The sequence below is a fragment of the Pygocentrus nattereri genome, chromosome 17, assembly GCF_015220715.1.
Source record: "Pygocentrus nattereri isolate fPygNat1 chromosome 17, fPygNat1.pri, whole genome shotgun sequence".
Classification (NCBI taxonomy): Eukaryota; Metazoa; Chordata; class Actinopteri; order Characiformes; family Serrasalmidae; genus Pygocentrus; species Pygocentrus nattereri.
Window position 1 is genome coordinate 36,872,376 of NC_051227.1, and position 23,782 is coordinate 36,896,157.

Consider the following 23,782-nt stretch of genomic DNA (forward strand, 5'->3'; position numbering starts at 1 on the left):
AATGGTGCCATCTGCTGGCCACTGGTTGAACAGCTTTCAGGACAAGCTTGTATCAAATGCATAGTAGGGATTTATGGAAGACTTCTCTCATCATCCATAAAACGTTCAAATGCAATGTGAACAAAAATCATTCGAAAATAACAAGACCTTCACTCAGTTTACTGACAATGGTTTACGTATCTTCAGTGCCTGACCCTTCAGCCTAGTTGTTATCCAGCCCAAGACCACACTCTTAAAAAGTCATTGGTTCTTTAGTAAATGCAGTCTATATAGAACTGTGAACGCTCCAAGAATGCATGACGGAAAACCGGTTATTCTTAATTGGATTCATGTAACACCAAAAAGGGTTCCACTACTGTTTTGAGGGAACCCTTTTTGCTGAGAGTGGTAGCCTTTATGTACATCCCGCACAAAACGCAGTCCCGCAGTGTGTGTGCCGTACCGGAAGGATCTGAAAAAAGAAAAGGTGAGTAATCATAAAAAACCAAACCTTTTTGTTTCAATTAGTTTAATCAAAATGTGTTAGAACAACACAACTTATGACATGTTCGTTCGACGCTTAACAAATTAAAGCACGGCTGTCCTTCACTTCAATTTTCACCACACGAATCCGTCCCAGAGATACAAGGTACAACTGCTGGGCTAGACTGACTTTGAGAATATAGTGGTTGTACAAGCGTAACTTGGGAACAATCCTCTGTGTAACCCAGAGTCTGAATGTCTTGCTGCTGGACAAAAAGTTTATCACTCTGAACACCAAAAAAAAAAAAACCAACCAATTCAATGATCTGTTCACAAGCCCACATACAGGTGTACACAGAGCTCTGGGCATGCACGTACAATTTGGACCTGCCAACTGTCACCTACACTCTTCTTCAAACGTCAGCGGCGGGCAAGCAGACGATCATGCAATGAGAGGTGGAGTAAGAACACTTTAAAGAGTAATAGAAGTGTCTTTGCCGATCCTGTTCTAGACAGGCCAATGTTAGCTATCAATTTACATCATGTTATGTAAAAGGAAAATCAACTACCCATCACCATCAAGCTATGCAGATATTTTCAAAACTCATAAAATACACAATCACAGTGCACAAGCTTGCGATCAACAGTGTAATACAAACTTTGTATTGTTCCTCTCCTCCCAGAGGTACACAGTATAAAAATGGTCTGATTCGGCGCTTTACAGGCAGGGTCTGAGGAACAAAATAACAGCGCTTATAGTTGTTAAAACCCCAGCTCTCGGAAAAGCATTGTGAGTGACTACAATAATAAAAAAATAATTAACGATTTAAATAAACGTCGAAGAATATCAGCTTGCGTCATCTGGTCATCTCCAAACGAGAGGTGTTCGTAAGATCATTTCTTTCGACTTCTGTCGGCTTAAATATGATAAAGGTACAACACAGAGAGTGCGTCAAATGCATAAGAAAGAAAATGGAATGTAAATAAAATATACAATCAAACTATTTAACAAGACTAGCCCTCCAAAGACTCAAGATAAAAAAATAGGAGCAACCATTTACATTTCAACAATGCAATAAGTAAATAAAAATAAAAGGACGTCTCCAGTATCACTGAATATGTGCTGTAAATTCTCCTGAATGCCCCGTTTTTTTTTCCGTTTTTTTTCTTTAAAAACACCCTCTTGAGAAAGATTGGGGAGCTTAAACGCAATACAAACTGTCGCGATGAACTCATAAAAGAGCAACAGCAATTTCTTGAGGTTTCGTTAACGGAAATGAACGAGAAATGGAAAAAGGCGTACACACATTATGTACACCTGACTCCAGTCTTAAGCTTCTGACACACTTTGTTCCAAAGAAGAAAAAAAAAGCTTCATTAAGGGCACTGTAGAATGAACATTTTTCATGTTCATCGCGACGCTGCCACTTCTTCCTGCTGGCCTGCCCGATCACGCCATGCTCTCCGCGTCGTTTGTTTGTGAGATAGCGTTTGGTGCCATTGCTTCGGACTGGAGCTTCTTCAGCTCTTCTCCTTCACACCTGCTTTTCTCCTCGTCGGAGATTTTCCTGTTACGGAGAAATCTTCGTTAGAAATGAGCACGGGCTAATGGGTGGGGAAAGGCAGGGCATGCAGAGATGCACACGGCACCAATGGACAAGTGTAGAAAAACGATGTATGGGTGTAATACACGTACATGCACATGCAGACATACTAAGAGGACATCTACTGAACATCTAGAGAGGTCCGTACTCGTTCTGTGGAGCAGATGGGCCGCTGGAGCCAGCTGTGCCCAGAGCGTGTGAGCCATCCTGGGGGAGATGTGTTTCTGAAGCCTGGGGGGCGCCTCCATCTAGCTGGAGCTCATGGTTCACTGAGGGGACAATATGGGGGCTAGCAAACAGCGGGACGGGCTCGTGTAAATTCTGTAAGAAGCTGTTCAGCTGTGGCTCTTTCTCTGGTTCTTGGGATGACTTCTCTGTGCTAAGAGCAGGAGCAGGAGGCTCCTGGGTAGCGAACGCTGGAGAAGTAATATGAGGGTCTGGACGAACAGTGGAAGGGGCTTCGGTTTGGACCGGCTCAGCTAGGTCCACCAATTGAGCATCAGTGGACAGCAAGGAGTTGGCTAGTGGCTGGGAGGAGCTTTTAGGGGTGCTGGTCTCGGGGCCTGTGGCAGTGGCAGGTTTGGGGTCGGGGGGAGGAGCCGTAATACTGGACGTTAGAGTCGTGCTCTCACTAACAGGGCTGCTCTGGCTAAGGTCAAAGGTGTCAGTAACCGTGTCTGAGTTAGTGGCCACAGACAGAGGCAAGTCCACCACAGTGGCCGCGGCTTCGGCCAGTCGCCTGTGAGAAGCAGGGAGAGAGAGCAGAGACACACGAGGGTGATCGAGCCACAGAGAGGGAGAGAATGAGGGAGAGACACCAATCACCTGCAGGCATACGCAATACTGATGTTATTGCAAATACAGTATTGATAATGGTGCCAGATTGATGAACCACCTACAAACACAAGGTGGAGCTATTGCTCTAAAAACACAATAACACAATGAAATTAAATAAAACAAACAAAAGAAAGAGAAAAGAAATAATGAAATAGTAACATGGTTAAAAGTAACATGTTAATAGAGTGCCATCTATTTTATTGTATTTCTATTATTATTATTATTATTATTCTAGGCCTTTTCCATCATTGTTCTGCACTCAGTTCACACTGTTTTATATAAGTTATACTGAGCAAGGACAAGACCACCTTACTGCATTTTTGAGTGTATACACAGAGATATATAAAGATAAACGTGATATTTTCAGCGTATGTCTGTCTGTCTGCCCTGTGATGGACTGGCGACCCTGTCCAGGGTGTATCCTGCCTTTCGCCCAATGACAGCTGGGATATTTTCCAAAAGAAAATCCTTTATAGAAAATACTAAACATAAAGAATTAGTCGTCTCGCTCAAGCAAAAAGTGCATCACGCTCATAATTTTTATCTTTAAAACACACAAAAAAGTAGGTTGTGGTCATCCTAAATGACAGTAACCTTCCTCATATTTCCCAGGGAGGGGACAGAGACATTGCAGCACTGACTGGATCTGCAGTCCCGAAAAATTTGCAATTCAAACAAAGAAGCTGTTGATGAACAATGAACGGTCGAGACGTCAACATCACTGAACGTGTGTGAATTATTTGAATTCAGATAAGCAAAAATAAAAAATGTGGAACATCTCTAGATTTCTTTGAAAAACTGAAAGCAAGTCTTCAGAAAATCATAGAAATTTTTATAATAATAATAGAAAATTTTGATTTTTTTTTGTTGTTGAGGCTTTTGTGTAATTTTCTGTTAACTATTTATTTTCTGCTTTTTTCTGACACTGATCAAGTAATACACAGACAGTATTTAGGCTGCTAAAGTAAATATTGCTTTGGAGCTGCAGTGGAATGACGGTTGTCCATGGTGGGCCTGGCCCTCAAAGGCCTACCCAGTGCACTGGGACTGGTCTGACAGTGTGGGTGCTCTTGGTAAAATTCAGCTCTTTCTATTGCTACTGTGTATTCTGAGGTGTAACCTAAAACAGATTCCTTATATGTGCAGGAAGGAAAGAAATATCTTCATAGGTGTTTTTTATGGAAGAAACAGAATTGCAGTCTCAAAGAGAAGAAAGAAAGAAAGAAAGAAAGAAAGAAAGAAAGAAAGAAAGAAAGAAACGGAAAAAAGATTATGAAAGACAGAACAAAAGAAAACTGAAGAGAAACAGAAAACAAAACTGAAAATATATAGAACTTAACAAAAAATGGCAGTTTGTATCAGAAAATGCAACATACAGTATAGATTACCGTTAACATACGGGACATGTTGTTTGATGCAGTGTGCATGTGTGGGTAACAGTGACTCAGTGGTATGTGTATGATGACACTTCTGCCTCTCGAAGCTCACAAAGCACAGTACTATAGAGTGCATCACACCACATCACACCACACTTACTCTGGTTCTGTCAGGGGCGTAGTCTCATTGGGCTCGGAGTGCCCTCCTGCATCGTGATTGGCCGTAAGCCCGTCCTCAGTCCTCACTTCCACAATAGGCTCTTTGGACTCATCCTTACTGTGAGGAGAGAGACACATGAAGTCATCACAGAGCACTGCAGTTGCTTTTTATGAGCTCATTAGTGCCTTGGTTTATGTCTCTCGTGACCAGCAAGACATGCAATGTAACTGGTCAATCTAACCATGTCTTTATACTAGAACATCTGCAGCTGAGGGTGAAACCACTCTAACCACCCATTTGAGCACATGCACTTTCTTTGGCTGCATTACCAAGTGCAAGTGCACTGTTACGATTTCCCCCCTTGCCTTAAATTTAGTCAAACAACCAGGATATAGTTGTTGTCCAAAGTTGAGGTTAAAGCAGCTAATAAGAGTGGTGTGTACAGTACTGCGCAAAATTCACAATTTCTTTAATTCCCAGTCAACTTCATTTTTTTAAAGTTTCACAAAAAAGCAGAAAGCATATTTAACAGAAAATCACAACAAAGCCTCAACAACTAAATATAATACCACTTTTTTAGTATTCAGTGTTTCTAGCTTTTGCCTACAGCTTCCACTCTTTTCAGGAGATTTGCTTTCAGCCTTTCAAAGAAATCTGCAGGAATATTTTTGCACACCTCCAAAGGTTCTTTTGTTGGCTATTTCCTTTTCTCAGTGACATCATCTTGATGGCTACACATCCTTTCAGACCCACAACGGTGGAAGGATGGACAGAAACACCTGTCGACTTTTTCAGACCTGAAGCAAGAGTGGAGCTTGATGTTCTCTCCTCTCTCAAAGATGGAAGCTGTTGATGGTGCATTTGAACATTTAACTACAGTTTCTTACACAAATGCGGCTTTGCCAGCCTCAATGTCCTTGCCCTTTGAGCCCGTCCCAGGCTTGCCACAGAGACACATGAGCAGGCCACACTTGTTGATAAAGCAGCAGGTGGCATCCACAGCCAGGAGCAGCAGCACACACACCAAGATGAGGATCCCAACAATGACCCCTGTGTTCAGTCCTGCCCCGTCCTCCATGGAGTCTTGAAAAGAGAGAGAGAGAAGGAGAGAATCACTCACCCAAATGTAAACACGCAAGACATGCATGCTTAATGCAAATATTACAGTCAGGTAAGCATGAGTTATTTCTATTCATGTGACTACCGGGATTAGACAAACCACAGATAAACACTGGATGAGTAGATCAAACACTGGGGTGAGTTGGGCAAAACTTGAGACTGCACACTGATGCTGCTTTTCCAGTACCGTATGGAACAAGAAGAAGGTTCGAGAGATGGAATCAAGCAACCTGATGGCTTAGTTCCAGCTCTTTTATCATTTACAAGCACATATTTGAAGGGAGATGTCAGTCTGGAGCCATCAGCAACAGAAACACTGAATTAAGTTTTTTTTTTCTTAGGTCTAAAAGTTTCGCGGCATTAATAATTCTGCTTTCGTGGAGGTTCATAACGATAAATAAGAAGCAGATTAAATAAACAACCATACCAGCATGGACTGACGGCTCGTCAAAAGTCAGTTAAATGTTCTGTGTGTAGATATGTAGGATTGCTCTGGAGCAGGTGATACTGTGTGAGGAAAACTCTCAGCATTTTCAACAACTCAAAAACGCCTCTGCTATACATGGATGAGGCTTTGGCACTCACTCTTTTACTCAAGCATGTTTAGCAGTCTTAAGATTGTCCAGCAGGTGGCATGTAAGTCACCTTTCCGTGAGTCATTTAAAGAGAAGAAACGACCACAAATGTACATTTCTGCAGTCTCAACTTTTACTTTTTTTAACGTGAGGTCTTCACTGCAGATTTTCAATGAGTCTTGTAATTATGAGTCTCATAATGTATAATGTAATTTGTTAAAAAGCATAAAAACTAAAAATAAAACAGTAAGGAGGCCTAAGCTGGACATGGTATTTTATCAGTAGTACTGTTTTTTTTAACAAGACGTTATCTTGCTAATTATTTTTAGATGTTGCCCAGGCATCCTGTCAATGTCAACACCGAGCAATGTCAACAATTTCACCATTAAAAATCTCATTCAGTCCAGGTTTAGGTTCTGGTCTCAGAAACCCAACTGCTCATCATGGCAAACGAGTGTAACTCTTCTCACTAATTCATTAGGATTTCATAAGACACTTGAATTCTCTTTAATGTTGTGATGCAAATGTCTGTTTAATGAGTTTATGAATCCCAGATTAGGTTCTGCATTGCTGAATTGAGTAAGGACCAACATGGGCCAGGAAATTTCACAGACGCATCCAAGAACCTCCGGAAAAAGGCAGCCTAACTTAATGGCACCTAACTCTGCCTGCTAGTGGAAAAGCAGCACCAGACATATCAGACAGCAATAATTAGACAGATACTAATTAGAAAAATGCAAATCCTCATTAGGATCCAGTTACACTTAGTTGTTATTGAGCATAAATGTCTTTTTCCAGTAGCACAAAATAATGTACTCACCAGCAAAAAATCAGCAACAACTAATCTGATGATGACTTCAACTGTCATAACAAATGAATTTACAGGTTGAAATAAGTGTGCCGTACCACATTAATCGCATTGTTCTCCTGAGATTAACTTAAAAAGCTGTTATAAACACAAACAAAATACAGAAAACCATAACAGACAACATTAAGTAAAAAAAAAAAAGAATTTAATAAATCCAAATAAGCAAACAATAGCTCTGGTTGTGATCATAATACATGCCACTTTTTGCAACAACTGTAGCAAGTTTACAGAACAACAGTCTCCAGGTTGCAGATATAATAAAATAATATTTTGATGATGTTACAAAGTCTTTCCTTAAAGATCATACAATGTACAATTTTATACAGCTTTCATTGAGAGAATTAGACGGTTAAAAATATATACAGATAAGCAGAATCATACGCAATATCCCCTGTAAACTTAGTTTAGTGCCTGCCACTCGGTCTTTATCGTACAATGCACTATATTTTTCACTACGCTGAATAGAAAAGTTGCATTGCATAATACACAGTATCAGTCAAAAGTATGGACGCTTTGAGATAAAGTTTTCCTCATTTTATTATTCTCTTCAATCAAATATTTCCTATTCTTGAACAACTGTTGTGTTTAACAATGTTTTAGACTATTCAGAGTGGGCCCCTTTGTCTTGACGCAGTTTCACACACTGTATTCTCTAAAGCAGCTCCACAAGGAACCGACTAGGAAGCTTCTCAGACCTGGGGGCATTAAAAAATAATAAAAGACAAAATTCTTTAGGTAATATACAGTAATATTCAAACATATGTTGTTTTTTTAAGTCCAAATAAGTTAAGACACCCTGCATATTTTAATGCACATTTACTGTTTATTTGCTGAATTGAACATTTTGAAAAAACTGTTCATTTGTTTTATTTTTTTTCATTTATTTTATATTCAGCAAATACAATGTGCACTAAAATTTACAGAAAAAAAGGCCACATATTTGTTCCATGTAGAAGATGTTACGTTTTCACTTAGTTTTCCAACCTCTCTTCATCCCTTACACTTAAAATAGGCTGGTTTGTTACTGTGCCTTTAACACTGATATATATATATATATAAATTAGCTCTGCCCTCATTCAGTAAGCAGGACTTCAGCATGAATGGGTGAGGCTAAACTACAGCAGGAGAATATATGTAATATATTTGTTTTTTTAATGTCACATTACTTTTTTAAGGCCTTTAATTTGCAAAAAGTAATTTCAGTGAAATTAAGACTTTTTAGGGGTTAGGGTTATATATCACAAATATCAAGTAACAAAACAAACAAAAGACCAAAATGTCTTAACGGCCCCTGAGTGGCACAGCCACCGAAACACTGGCCCTATTGTGTAGTGAACTGGATCCCCAGTGATGCCACAGCCTTCTGTGGCCAGCCCAGTAAATCAAGGAGCATATAATTCTATGCAAAAGTTTTGGTACAGTTAGAAAAAGATGCAAAAAAGGGAAACGTGTCCTGGCAGGACTCGCATGCCAGCCTTCCAAGAAAACAAATAAACAAACAAACAAAAAAAACCTAACTACGACTATATGACCACATCCAAAATCAGAATCATACATTCAATCAAATGCGTCAAATCTTTTGACTGGTACTGTACATAGGGTCATTTGAAATATAGCTGTTCCTAATGTTAATTGTGTTAATGCACGCCATCAGGCTCAGTTTTATCAGCAAATGGATAAGGAAATGGCAGCATGCCCTCAACATGAGAACATAGCTCTCAGTTTATGCTATCAAAGCAACAACGCCAGGAGCACAGACAGCACCACTGACAGCAAGGTGCACGTCACTGAGGAGCTGCCAAGTGTGACTGGAGACCACATGCACAAACGCACAAACACAGTGTGTCAGATATACGGAAACACATAAACATTGGGATCGCATGCGTGCAGGAAAGCAAAGTGAGCAAGGGCATCGTAGACAAATATATTGTGTGTGGGGGAATGTGATGATCCATCCGCATCCAAGACCAGCCACAATGACACAGGACAAACAGAGAGAGGAAGAAGGGGGAAAAGAGGGACATGGGAAAAAAGAGAGAGAGAAAGAGAAACAAGAGAGAAACACGTCAAAACACAGAAACAAAGTTTAAAAATTAAATAAACAAAAAAAAAGGTAAAGCTAGGTTAAGGAGGAATGCGGAATGAAAGTGGTGGCAGCGAAAGGCAAAGCAAGTGAGGACAGTTAATAAATCAAGTAGAGTGGATAGAGCGGCTACAAAAGAACAGTGAGAGTCACTCGTTCTTGTACAGCAGCGGTTCTCAACTCGGGCGAGTTTGCTTGATGACTGCAACCCTTTATATGTATATACATTTTGTGATTATTAACAAACTACACTAGAGTATAACTTAATGCATAAAAAGTTGTACAATATGTTGTTGTATCTTGGTAGATACAGTCAAGCTAGCGTTCCTATTGGTTAGGACATCAGGAGCTGGACTGAAAGCCTTACATGCCAGATTAACTACCAACATAATAACATAAATAGTGCCAGTGGAATCAACCAAACAAATATTGATACACAGTGAGTAAGACCAATTTTGTGAGGCTTTCCAAGTGCTCCATACATCACTGAGTGTGAATACAAGGGGTAGCCTAATCAGGTTTGTCAGATGTTAGTAATGGTAAACAGCAGCAGCTCTATGCCAGGGCTTTTCACAGTCACTGTAACTAAAGCATGCAAGGTTCAAGAGGAATCCACCAATTTATGATTTTTTTGCATAGGTGGTTAAGATGTAAACAAACTCATTTAAAGTGGCTTGATGTGAAATGCTCTGTTCAAGAGAAAAGTACTGACGCAGAGTTGTTCGCTGTGGCGGTGACAGAGTCTCGAAAAAGCAGCCTCACAAAACGCTAGAACATTAATGGTTAAGACCTGCCTAACCGTACACCCATGTAGCATGAGTTCATAGCAGAAGAATTCCCCAGCACTCCGAAGTCCAATGTTGCTCTAGTGTGTTTCAGTGTGAGTTGAGAGGAAAAGGAGGTCATGGCTCAAAACGGTTGAGAACCACTGCTTTAGAGCAGCGTTCATCACTCCAAGTCCTGGGTTTCTCTCACTTTAACACACCTGATTCAACTTGTCGGCTAATTAGCAAGCCCTTCACGAGCTAAATCAGAACTGAATCGAGATGGGAACGGAGCAAACACTCCTCAGCAGTGCTGTCGTCCTCTAGGACTTGGAGTGAGGAACGGTGCTCCAGAGAGGAAAACACAGTCTGGGACAATTCCACATGACTGATGACTGCGGCACCTGGGCCTAAGCAGAATGACTCTGAAATGAGCTTGTGACTGACTTGTGAGAGTGCTGGAGATAAACCAGGACCGAAATGAAGCAGATTTCAGATTGTGCGTGCCGGAAGCTTGCTTTGATTTTTTTTTTTAAATGCATATGATTTCTGGCTCTGTGTTTGTCTAATAAGACAAGGCAACAATTCAGAACAAACAATTGCTCTGTCCCTTTGTGGACAATCTTATTATCACATCTAATTATAAACCAAATCCTCAGTGCCTGTGTTTGTGTACCAAAAGATCCTAATTAGACATTAAAAGACCTCAGGCTATGGCCACTGTTTTTCCAGGCAGGATACTAAAATCAATCAAAAGGATGCTGCAAAACAACTGTTTACATCAGCAATGAATTCAGAAGGTCAGATTTTTTAAAGGAAATTAATTGCCAGAAAGGCTGGTCGTGTAGAATTGGAGTTATATTTTGAATATATATTTACTTTATTGATGTAATAATGACATGAAGTTAAATAAGCTAAACCAATGCTGCCCTGTCGTTTACTTTAAAAAGCGCTCAATAATGTTTATGTCTGTTGATTGCAAAAGATTGCAGTATATACCGGCTTCTGTCGTTTTGTTGCATCATAAGAAGAAATTGTTTGAGGTGAAGAAGTTTGAACGACGCCGGTGGTGAAGGGAGCTCAAAAAGGCCAGCCTTACAAAATACACTGCATGCAATGCACAATATACAGAGGTAGGAGTTTCACAACAGCATGCTGATGAACAAACTAAATTAGATGAAACCGAAGCACCCAGGTCCTCTGCTCCCACTGACAGAGGGTTAGTGCTTGTTAACTAACTAGCATAAGTGGTAAATGTCAGCCCAGGAAACGTGATGGACCTGTTTCATGTAGGTGAACATTTCAGTAGTGTTAAATACAGAGGGAGCAGTTCAATGATGAAATGGTAAAGCTCCACACTAATGCAGTCCCGTCTTTCCGAACTGGTTAAAAATAGTGCAGGGAACGATGTTATATCTGTTTTAGGACACTTTGAGACAATGAAGCATGTATTACTACTTAAATCCATATTAAAAAATCTGTAAAAATAAAAAAAAAGTGCTGTTATGTTGCTCCAGTTAGACATAGTACTGTTTAATACAGAAACCTCTAATCAAAGATAAGACAAGTTGTCTAGGCAGACATGCTGTACTTAGAATCATGTGAATGGTGACAAAAAGGGAAACAGACTGATGATTAAAATTGCGCGAGAAGCAATTAAATATTTCAGATTTTTCAAATTTCACGTTTCTTGTGCCATAAGTTTAATGCATTTTTACCGAAACAGGTACATAATTGTTAGACTAGTTGACTGATTCAATAAACAGTCAATACAATATCCAAGCAGTCAATAGTTGCAGCCCTAAATGCATGCATAACTAAAAAGAGGTTACTGATTTTGTCTCCATTCCAAAGACTAATCCATAAATCTAAAACGCTAGCGCCAGCATAGATCAGTCCTAGCAGCATAAATCAGTCCTGGGAAGACCGATGGAGTAATGTAAAATGGCTCACTCTCACAATACATGTAACAGTGAAGTGAAAGAGTAGCAGTGATAGCGCGGCGTGATGTTAAATGAGGGAAAATGTCTTGGTACAACTGAGAAACACTTTAAACCTTCAGATTTCTCTTAATGACATACAACTTCCCATGGGGTGCACTAACTTAAACATGCTACCAAGAAAAAAGGACAACTGTTTTAGCTGAAAGAAAAAAAACAACTCATTTCTATTGATGCCCCTGTGTAGGCGCCTATAGATAGCTGACCGTGAGACAGTCTTATTGGCATGCTGCTCGAGAAGCAGCAGGAGAGGAGTGCGAGGGGTGTAAGAGCGAAACAAACAGGCTTTGGACACCATCCACTCTCAGCCTGCTGTGCCAGTAAGAGCGCAGATCCAAACCTCCTACATCTATGCTGCTGTCTCAAAGCGTTAATGAGAGGCTCTCAGGGCTGTGTTGCACCAGATGCCCGTTATGTTGAAGTGAAGCAGGAAAGTCCAGATGTGGCCTTACTATGCCTGACCGAGCCGAACCTGCCTCTGCTGGGCAGTTAAGGCTCATAAGCTTGGCACCGATGCATAGTAGCTCAAAGTGGCCTGGTCTGACAGCACAGTTGAGATTGACTGTTCAATTGCTTTAGTGCTGCTGCTTGAGGCAGCCTGCCAGTAAAGGGAAGAACGATAGGCCAAACAGCACCCCAAAGAGAGCAACTCTGAGAGAATTGTTGGGCGTAAATGAGTAAGGTCAGCGGCGTAAGGACACTCCTGTTAGATTCCTACAGTGACTTCTCCTTCTCCTCTCGGATTTGTTAAACTCTCCTGATGGAGAGAAAATCACTGTCCCAGTGCAATATGAAAGATCAGTGTTACAGCCATTCAAGGCGTATTGTAAAGGATTAGTGTCAGCTATATTAAGCCTGATCCCATTCACATCCCGTATTAAGGCTTTTTTGCTCCACTGTGTTCAATAGGGGTGGGAGAAAAGGCGCTTCAGAGTAGTACACAATGTTTTGGGTGGAAAACAGTATTAATACATGGACAAAGTATTGATATTTTATAATTTAATGTTTACTTAAAAAGCCTTGTTTTTCTTTCTGTTGAGACCAAGGCTAGTGCCAATGGGCTTTCAAGCCCAGCACAGTGGATAACATTGGTAGCTTGTTCTTTGGAGAGGAACACCACTATAATACACTAATAGCTGGTCTTGGGCAGGACACTGAATGTTACAACCATCTACCTGTAAAGGGTTTTCCATCTACCTCCTTCTCGCCAAAAAGGTGCATAAAAAACCTAGATGGAAATAAAAAAAATGCCTAAATATTGCAAGAAAGCTTTTTTGCTGGGATGAAGCGGAAAAGTTGGTTTCTTGATTAAGGAGAGCTACAAAATTAGCGATGGAAAAAGATTTTTCTGCATTTTTTGACATAGCAGGAACGAAAGTCACATGTACTACGTCCTCTCAGAACAGCTTGCCTGGGGGGCACAGTGAAGTGGGACAGCGCCATCAGTCCTATTCATTGAGACCCTGCTTGCTTTTACCTATTAGAGATATTGCATCGTACAGTTGACAATTGACAAAACTGCTATAGCGAGAGCTAATAAAGCCCTTCATTGTGAATGTCACACTGAATGAGACAAACAAATAGTGCCCTTCATCAGCTCAAAACCGAGAAAGTCACTATTGCAAGCATAATTATCAGTCACGTTATAACAGTTTATGCCATATATCAGCAGCAAATCACAAATCTTTTAAGATATTTGCAAAAAAACTGTATTGTGACTTAAGTATCGTTATAATAACGTATCGTGAGGCCTCTAGTTAATCAGACTCCATAGCCCTCTATTTCTACTATCGTAGAGAAGACAGACAGACATCTACAACTTGCAGCAATGAGGCATGTTTTAAGAATTATTTAACAAGAAGTCTGAATGTTTGCAACGTGAAACTACTTTAAAGTGGAAAGTGGAACAGCTAAACAGATACTTATAATTGTGAAATACTCAATAATAAATTGGTTGGATCCACATTGGAGCGAAAAGGCTTGATCTGACATTCCTAACAAAAAGTTAGAAGAGTTGAAGAAAGCCCATTTTCTTTACCTGTGAACATTCAAAGTCACAGAGCGCTGCTTTATTGAAATATAACTCACACATGAACAGACGATCAGTCAGACCATGACTAACCATGCATCATATTGTGTAAGTGGCCAAAGTGAGCAAAAAAAAAAAAAAAAGGCGATTTCTCACTGCATTGGTTACTTGGTGCTATTACAGCTCTGACTCAGCCATTAGTGTTGTGCGTCATGTGTGAGAAAGTAAAGTGAGGGATGGAGCGAGGTGTAAAGAGGAGCTTACCTGGAGTGGCATCGGGCTCTGAGGACGTGCGAAAGGTCAGGGTGCCGGGCTGCGACTTGCCCTGCTGGTTTTCAGCCACCACAAACACGTCATACTCTGTGTCCCACTCCAGACCACTCAGGAGCACGTACTCGCTCCCTCTGGGCAGCCGAATCTCTGGCTTCCACTCCGATTCCTCTCTCTGGGGGTGCAGGGCAAACAACAGGGTCAGTTATGAAAAATACAGGCCCAAAGGGCATTCACATGGTATCTAAACACCCGTTCAAAATGGCATAAATATATATTTAAATCTGAAATCACTTATTTAAATCTACAAATATTAAACAATGTTGTTAAATATATTAATATTTAACACTTTTGGATACTTAAACACACTCTTTTTAAACGTAAAAAAATGTGTACAGAAATGTTTAAGAAATATATAAAACTGGCAAAGTGAGATTTTTATTGTTATGCTTGTTCTTATACAAGCCATGAAGGATACATTTATTTAAAAAATGGGTAACACTTTATTTGAAGGCTACCTACATAAGGACTTCATGATCCATTCATAAGCACTGAATAATGTGTTTATGAAGCACTACTTGAACATTTATTAAGTGCTTATGTCGGTTCTTGCAACCTGACATAAGATGTTTTATGAAATAAATGACATTGTACTGACATAATAAGAATAAACGTTGAACATATTTACAGCACTAAACGTATTTAAAACACTATACATAACTATTTATGTCAGCATTCTCAAGATGACATTGTACTGATATCAGGTTAAATATGCCTGGAAACCACCCCCTCTTCCCTCCATGGCATGGATAAGATGATTGATGCGATTATGTATAGGGTTTAAATGTGTTTAGTGCTGTAAATATTTTCAACGTTTATTCTTATTATGTCAGTACAATGTCATTTATTTCATAAAACATCTTATGTCAGGTTGCAAGAACCGACATAAGCACTTAATAAATGTTCAAGTAGTGCGTCATAAACACATTATTCAGTGCTTATGAATGCATCATGAAGCCCTTATGTAGGTAGCCTTCAAATAAAGTGTTACCAAAAAATGTTAACTGGCTAAAAACGGAAAGACTGAACAATTACTTACAGGTTGCTGATTTTGTTTAAAATGAAAAGTTCTAGTTGCGTCGTTTCCTTCTTTTTTTCCCCCACTTCCCCTGCCAACCGTTCCCATAATGTGTGCAAACCAACCCCATTTTAGAGCAAGTTGGCACAACACAATTTTAATCAGGAATTAAGTAAACTTAATGATTTCTGATAAAGAATGTGTCCATTTTTTGAACACATTTGAGATACAAAGTGTTCATTTGCAGACTTGCTGTATCCTAATGTATTGTACATTAAGTATATAGCAGAGACTGAAAACTGTGCCAACCCCAATGACCCATTTATTTATATCGCTCTTTGAGGCCTTAAGTATTATTTGCATGCTGCATTGTCCATTTATGTAAGCAACAAGCAAATTTCTCGTACATCCAAGTTAGACTTGCCACACGTGACGTTTTAGCTGCCGATTAATTATTAAATAATGGCGATTCATGATTTATGTTTCATTATTTTCCGTTACTTTTCATCATTTTTTCCTTCATTTTATGCAACCAATAAACTACAGGTGTAAAGCAGCTAAACTGGCTTATTAGCCGTCTTGCATCCTAGCTCTTTACGTTGAAGCTCACAAGAACATACACTGTACTGTACTGTGCATAACATTATAGTATTCATACAGTTACTACAGAGGCTACAGTTTCTCTGTCAACCAAAGCTCATCATTTTCTCCTGAGAGTGTGACAATGTGAGCAAAAACACCTGTACCGCAAGTTTACATCTAAAAATTAGCATTATTTAAACCAGCTATCAAATTAACAAGCAATTATTCACTCTAAACATGTTGCATCACACAGCTAAAAGTTAGAACTTCACGTTACTAGCAATGTAAGATTCCTTCTTCATTTATTTAAATGTTCAAGTCAGCTAATGAAAACATCCGTGTCACGTTGTGCTTGTTTTGCTAAAATACAGTGGTGAAACTGAATGACTGTGCACAATAATTGCAGTCAGATTAAATATTGTAAATATCTCAAAAGACTGTGATCAGGCAACTACGGGATAACTGAGACAGACCTAATGCTGGTGGTTCTGGCCAATAAAGTAAAACCAACTGCTCTTGATTTCGAAGTGTGTCTGCACCTCTGAAAGCTCAGTGAACTGGATGAATACTCACGGCTTTGTATCGCACTAGGTAGTGAGTGATGGGTGAGCCTCCATCATCCTGCTTGATCCAGTTGACTCTGAGGGCATTGCCTTTAGGCTGCAGGGTGCCTTCCAGTTTAGGAGGAGTGGGTTCCCCTGGAAACACATAGCAGCAGTGCACAGTATGAGCCATCAACTTTACTATTCATGTTGTTCAAGCAGAATACATCTGATGTCTATTAACTACACCACACTAGAGAAAAGCCAGGGTTTTATTTACATTATTATGTGACTTAAAAAACGGGTAGTTTGGCAAATTGACTCTTCTCACCATGCTACAGAAATGGGTTCTTACTATACTTTGACTGTCTGATCACTAGCTTGTACTTAACTGTAATAAACATCATTTTGTGTTTGATAAAAGCTATACATTTCTAGTGTATCTGTCCTGTAATAACCCTCCAATTTGAAGCATGTCTTGAATAAAATTTCAATATATTCGTATTCATACCCACGACCAAACAGACAATTACATCCAATCTGTGTCATTTATGACATAAAAAAACAACAACAAAAAAGAAAAATAAGGAAATAAGATCGGGATCAGAGTCATCATGAGTTATATTATATTAGCTTACAGTAACTGCAATATAAAGGTAATTCAATGTAGCGAGTATTTTGAAAGCTAAGGTTAACTTCTACATTTTAGTAAATTTTGATCTCCACAAGTAAAATAATGGCTCTGTTAACTGTGGCCTACTTTAGATGTCAATGAGATGTGTTAACTGGGGAATCTTGGAGTCTTGCAGATCCAGCATGTGTGATGGTGAAAGCCACGTGTGGCCTCTCCTTCACAGACTATAATTCATAACCCATTTGAGATTAATGATGTGTGCATGCTAATTTGATCCACTACATTGGTTAGACAGCACAGAATGACATTTAACAACATTGCTGGGGCTTTGAGGGACGGTCTAAGCGTGAATGGAGTGCACTGAAAAATGAGGGCCCTTTACTCACATTAACACACTCATTAGCTATGCTTGTAAAACAGACAGACTCAATGCTCAATGCGGTCAAATGAACCCTAAATCATTCCACATTACCTGCACACAGGTCCTCATGCGAACCTTCTCTAATGCCGTTTTTTTTCTGTAACTTCTCTTTCAGAGGTTTCATGTATGATTCCTGTGTCCCTGTGCTAAATCAATTAAGACCATGCCATGAAGAAGAAGAACAAAATCATGGATCTAACTCCACACAAATACACCTTTGGGATGAGTTGGAATGGCCTTTGTGATCGAGAAGTGCCAATCCAACATCGGCACCTGACCGCATGAACGCTCTTTTGCCTACATGCAGTCAAATCCTCAGAGCAATGTTGCAACATCTAAAGCCTGTCCAGAATAGTTACTGCAGCAAAGGGAGGGGCAAACTCACTACTGATACCCTTGACTTCAGAGGAATCGTTGGATCAGCAGGTGTCTACAAACATTCTATAATATAGTGTGATTCATTAACATTGGGTCAATAAAGTTAATAATAACAAGTCACAGTTAGCGGTGATTTTAAAAAAAAGCACTAGTGCACAGAAACAATTGGATAAATTCTCTCGAAAACATGGATAGGACATTTTCAATTATATCACATTTGTGTTTGTTATGATTAGAATGAGGCAAAATTAAAATTTAACCAAGTTTTCCAGGTGTTTGTCATTTTTCGACATTGAAAATAGGTGGGTGTGCTAAAAGAGTTCCCTTATTGAAATTGAAACTGTGTGGAAAACGACCACAATCAGCAGTTGAACAGAGTTTGAGGTATTTTAGGGAGGATATTTAAATTTTTTTTATGTAATATGCAACTCATTACAGTCTACGACACCTTCCAGGACATGTTTATGGTATAGTTATGTAAACGATGTGTAAAGCATTCTAGTGTTACCAAGCAATTTTACATACAGAGCATTACTAATACCAACAACAATGACATCACAGCAACATCTAGAGCAACACTTTTAATCCAGTCATTTTGAGAGTCCTCAACACTGAAGTGAACGCAGGAGCAAAGCAGCGACATCACGTGAGTTGAAGCTAAATCTTTGTCTTCTTCTCGGTCCTCTCTGAAGCCAGATCATTTGAAGTATCATGGCTAGTTTTGCCTGATGTACAACATTCTAACCCCTGTCTTTTCCGACCATACAAACCTGTTTTGTCTGATGTCTGAAACGTGATGGTCTAAGGATGTCCTAACATGTACACCATAACATATAGACAGGTTTTATACAGGCATGAAATGTGCCTGCAGTACCGAGCGTATCGAGCCAGCGCAGCTCAACAGACATATTTCTACATTTCATCCATGATGCTTATGATAAATATGATATTAATATAGGACTTCACTTGGCCTCATGTTCAAAAAGTTCAGTTAACCTGCCACGTGGGAAAACAAGTGTTTTCCTATAGTTTGCATAAAAGAAATGAAACTGGTGGTAAATGGGGTCTGTTACCATGGTAATTCAGCAAACAGCCACCAGGCACAAACCTAATTGAAAGAAACTAAAAAAGCTACTTATATATATATATAAGTGTATGTAAATCAAATTGTAATGTAAATGTAATTTTTTAGGTAAATATGACATTGATGTTATTTTGGAATTCCATTTAAATAGCATAGCAAAATCATAACTGTAGATATAGTGCATTTTTCACTTTCTCGCCACCAAAAAAATATATAAGATGTAGAAAAAAAAACCCTGTAACAACACAAGGACATTGCAGCGAATGAGAAAAACTGTTAATTGTTATTAACTCACCACATACATTTCAACAGAGAATTATACATCCAAAGCACATTTGTAAAAAATCATGTGGATGAGTGCACCATTGAGGTCAACCACTGGATTGATCAAAAAGGCTTAATGAAGGGTTTTCTTATTCCCAATCTGACTGCAGATACGAAGCATTACAGGAGGAAAAGACTTCAATATGGAACATCCCTCAAACTCCTGCTTGTCAAAATGTTTATAGCGGGCATAAAAGGGAGAGATGATGTTCTTGAGTCATCTACCCGGCACTACCTCTGGGGAATTGTTTTTCAGCTCCAGAGCTTTTCAAGTAGTTTTTTATGGTTGGAAGGACACCGCTTAAAACTTTTTTTTTTCCCTGACTCTATATTCTCCTCAGATAATATTCTAAGCAGTCAGAACACAGTGGTTGCTCAAGGGAAGCATCTGTCGAAAATGTGGGCTAGATGAATTTTCATGACTTGTCTGAAGAGTTTTTATTCCAGACGTGTGGAGGCAATGGGGAATGATGTGATGGCTAAGGGAGAATGCAATGATCCAGCCGCGAGGCATCACTAATCCTACACATGAGCTGTAGAGCGAGAGTCGAGTGTTTACCTTCTGTTCATCAGAGTGGACGACATCACCAGCATCATGCAAGCCACATGACAAAAGGCACACCGTATGCACGAACATGATTGGTGGAAAGGAAATTGGAAGAAGTCACATGGAAAATCCAAAAAACAACAGAGACGATGTGAACATGGAAAAAACATGGATAAGAAACATAAGTTGGAGTTAGTGTCAGTTGACACAAAGACACAAACTACAAACTACAAAACAAGACGTTCTTAACAGTCTGTCAATCAGAACATTGAAAGCAGAAAGAATGAGTAGAGTTTCCTCTGAAAGAAGCACAACTCTAAATAATAAGTATCTTTAGGCTTAAATAAGTTTCTTTAGGCTTTGACCAGTATTATTAAAAAGAAGGGGTGTAAATTTCTGACCTCACAATGATTTAACTTAATTTAATGATTTAATTCAAATCAATTGAACACACATTGTAACAGGTAATGCTATTTTCACCAAATAAATAATGCATAATTTTACATTAGTGTAATTAATTATAATGTCCATCCTAACATTCCCAAATGCATGCATCTGAATTGCTACTAATAATCTGATTAATTTTGTTTTATTTATTTATTTTTGGATTTTCACCTTTTTATCTCAACACGATACAAGTGTTGGTTAAATGATCAAGTTAACAAATTTGAAACACAAATAATTCCTCTATTAACTTTAATATTAGAAGTTCAACTTGTGGATTTTAAATTAACCAGGTCACTTACTTTTAAGTAAAAAGTTGCATAAGCAAAAAGTGCACATTGTTTGACAAAAAAAAGTTCGAAAAGCTACTTGAAATCATCAATAATCCTTTTTCCAAAGTGCAAGAAAGCTGAGAACCTCTGCTAACGCAGGGGTGCCCAACTCCGGTCCTGGAGGGCTGGTGTCCGGCACAGTCTGGTGATTTACCTGCTCAACCACACTTGATTACACTCATCTGTTAATTGGTAGGTGTAATGAGTGTGTTTGAGTAGGGAAACCTGTGCTAGACACCGGCCCTCCAGGACCCTGTGCTAAAGCAATGGCAGTGGATAGCTAAACACACTTGGAGGAGAACACTAACTGCCAATTCTGTGAGCTTAGCTAACAGACACCTGTATTGGTTACGTCATCCTACCCACCCAGAGAGTGAGGCCAATTACGCTCTCTTGGACTCCCGGTCATGGATGGCTGGAGTTTTAAGCGTTTTTACAACCCTATTAAATAGAGTGCAAAATGCCAGAGATTTATACTAAGTGGGTCATTTGAATAACGCTTATATAAGGTCAATGCCAAAAACAGAGGAAACTCCAAAGTATTCACATAATACAACAGCACAAAGAAGACACATGCATGAGTTTTAGCACATAGCATGTGATTAGCACGTCACAAGAGGAATCCGAACTGCCGGAGAAGTATTTAAAGGCGTCGAGCTTTGAATACTTCACACCAGTACATTGTTCTAATTAACTGAGCAAATGAAAGACTCTCCCTGTAAAGTTACCTACACAGCGTATATGTGCAACTATCATACCGCGTTAGGGTTCAGTCATTGATTTAAAAGTTTTGCATTACATTAATCCATAAACATCTGTATTCATCATTGTTTTTCAGAGGCATACAATCAATACGTAATAAGTAGCATATATAATCACGAAACAAACCTGTTTCCTCAGTGAAAAAATGAAAAATTCCATCTAGGGAGCATAAACAAGAAACGTTTCATAAACTCAGTTTAGGAGCACGTCTGTTGTTCTGTCTGACCTACTTAAAACTAACAAAGCTTAATCTTTGTATCACAGAGTAAGGCAAACTGTAAAATGTGTAGAATTAGATTTGAATACTATAACATGAACAACAGAGCTTAGCCTCAGGCTCACAGCGTAGGAAGCACTTACTTGAGTAAGAATAACCTGAATGATCCAATGAGGGACAACGTAGATGAAAAACAAATAAAATTGATGATCAAAACACAATGAAAGGTATGAAAATTGAAAACTTTTATTAATCTCCATCTGACAGCAAGATGGATAATGCCTATACCACCCACACTTCACCTACCCTGGTCGCAGGCTTCAGCACAGCACACCAGACATCTGTCCTTCAGTAAGATGAGCAGGATCTCTAATATGATCTAAGAGCTTACCTTTGGTCAGGTATGGACAGAACCAGCCCATCAGTGACGGCTTCATTAATTCCACAGACTTTTTCGTTTCATGTCTACATAATTCAGTGGTTAAGGTGTAAAGATGTAAAGTCAGTCAGAGCGGTCTTGATGTGAAATGGTGCATCACAGAGACATTTACTGAGATTGTCTTTATAACGTTGGTGATGTTTTTCCTTTTAGTACTATTTGGCCTGCAATAGATCTACACGCCCCACCTGGGCGTGTATTTAAAATGCATTTTAGCCTCAAAACTCTCTCTGAAAACAACCAAAAAAAGTAGTAAAACTAGTAAAATAACATCTCATGCATCAGGCAGCATATTTCTAAAACTGACTTTACACAGTGAAACTTGAAAAACAACTTGAACAACAAGCTGCTTGCAACATAATTTCTTGATTGTTACATGAAGCAAAAACTGCAAATATTGCATGCAACACATTCACTTATATTCACACACACACACACACACACACACACACACACACACACACACACACACATATATATATATATATATATATATATATATATATATATATATATGTACATACACACATATACACACTATATTGCCAGAAGTATTCATTTGTCTGCCTTGACACGCAAATGAACTTGAGTGACATCCCATTCTTAATACATAGGGTATAATATGACGTCAGCCCACCCTTTGCAGCTATAACAGCTTCAGCTCTTCTGGGAAGGCTTTCCACGAAGTTTAGGAGTGTGTCTATGGGAATTTTTGACCATTCTTACAGAAGAAAACAACCCCACACCATAATCCACCCTCCACCAAACTTTACACTTGGCACAGTGCAGACAAGTACCGTCTCCTGGCAACCGCCAAACCCAGACTCGTCCATTGGATTGCCAGATGGAGAAGCGTGATTGGTCATTCCAGAGAACACGTCTCCACTGCTCTGGAGTCCAGTGGCGGCGCTTTACACCACTGCATTCCACGCTTTGCATTGCGCTTGATGATGTAAGGCTTGGATGCAGCTGCTCGGCCATGGAAACCCATTCCATGAAGCTCTCTACGCTGTTCTTGAGCTGATCTGAAGGCCACATGAAGTTTGGAGGTCTGTAGTGATTGACTCTGCAGAAAGTCGGTGACCTCTGCGCACTATGCCCCTCAGCATCCGCTGACCCTGCTCTGTCATTTTACGCGGCCGACCACTTCGTGGCTGAGCTGCTGTCGTTCCCAATCGCTTCCACTTTGTTATAATCCCACTGACAGTCGACTGTGGAATATTTAGAAGTGAGGAAATTTCACGACTGGACTTGCTGCACAGGTGGCGTCCGATCACGGCACCACGCTGGAATTCACTGAGCTCCTGAGAGCGACCCATTCTTTCACTAATGTCTGTAGAAGCAGTCTGCAGGCCTAGGGGCTCGGCTTTATATACCTCTGGCCATGGAAGTGATTGGAACACCTGAATTCAATGATTTGGATGGGTGAGTGAAGACTTTTGGCAGTATAGTGTGTGTGTATATATATAAATTCATGTTTAGGAAGCCATTACAGTTATGGCCCACTTGATGACCCACTCATCCTGTCCAGGAAGCACTACAAGTTCTTTAAGGAACACATTATAATATTTTTTATCTTTTGTTTCCCAAATAACTCTGAGCTCTTGCTAAATTAGGGACATCAAGTGAGAAAAAATTAATCTAGCTAAATCATGCAAATCACGAGCACAGAACACACTCAGCTATACTCTCAGAAAACATAGTACTGAACCATCAAGAGTACCTTTAGTCAGAAAACATCATTGTACCATAAGCTTTTGCAATATTTATATTTTTTAAGTTGTATTGACTCCATATACTCTTTTTTTATTTTTTATGTTTAAAAACAATAGGTAATGAAAAGGTACAAAT

General features: G+C 39.4%; 1 protein-coding gene across 9 annotated transcripts in view; it reads right to left on the minus strand.

Annotated features, from left to right (window-relative positions):
* Nucleotides 1-491: 491 nt before the first annotated feature.
* ncam1b (neural cell adhesion molecule 1b) overlaps nucleotides 492-23,782 on the minus strand; it is a 112,254-nt gene continuing 88,963 nt past the window's right edge. For 3 of the 9 annotated variants that reach the window (XM_017711083.2, XM_017711081.2, XM_017711073.2), the window contains 7 exons: nucleotides 19,750-19,752; nucleotides 16,381-16,505; nucleotides 14,142-14,322; nucleotides 5,327-5,522; nucleotides 4,440-4,556; nucleotides 2,215-2,805; nucleotides 492-2,030 (listed from right to left, as the gene is read on the minus strand). In XM_017711083.2, coding sequence (XP_017566572.2) covers nucleotides 1,913-2,030; nucleotides 2,215-2,805; nucleotides 4,440-4,556; nucleotides 5,327-5,522; nucleotides 14,142-14,322; nucleotides 16,381-16,505; nucleotides 19,750-19,752 — 1,331 coding nt within the window. In that variant the 3' untranslated portion in view covers nucleotides 492-1,912. Of the gene's footprint in view, nucleotides 2,031-2,214; nucleotides 2,806-4,439; nucleotides 4,557-5,326; nucleotides 5,523-5,809; nucleotides 8,810-14,141; nucleotides 14,323-16,380; nucleotides 16,506-19,749; nucleotides 19,753-23,782 lie in introns of those variants that run through there. The other 6 variants (XM_017711082.2, XM_017711084.2, XM_017711074.2 and 3 more) reach the window with 3 other exon arrangements.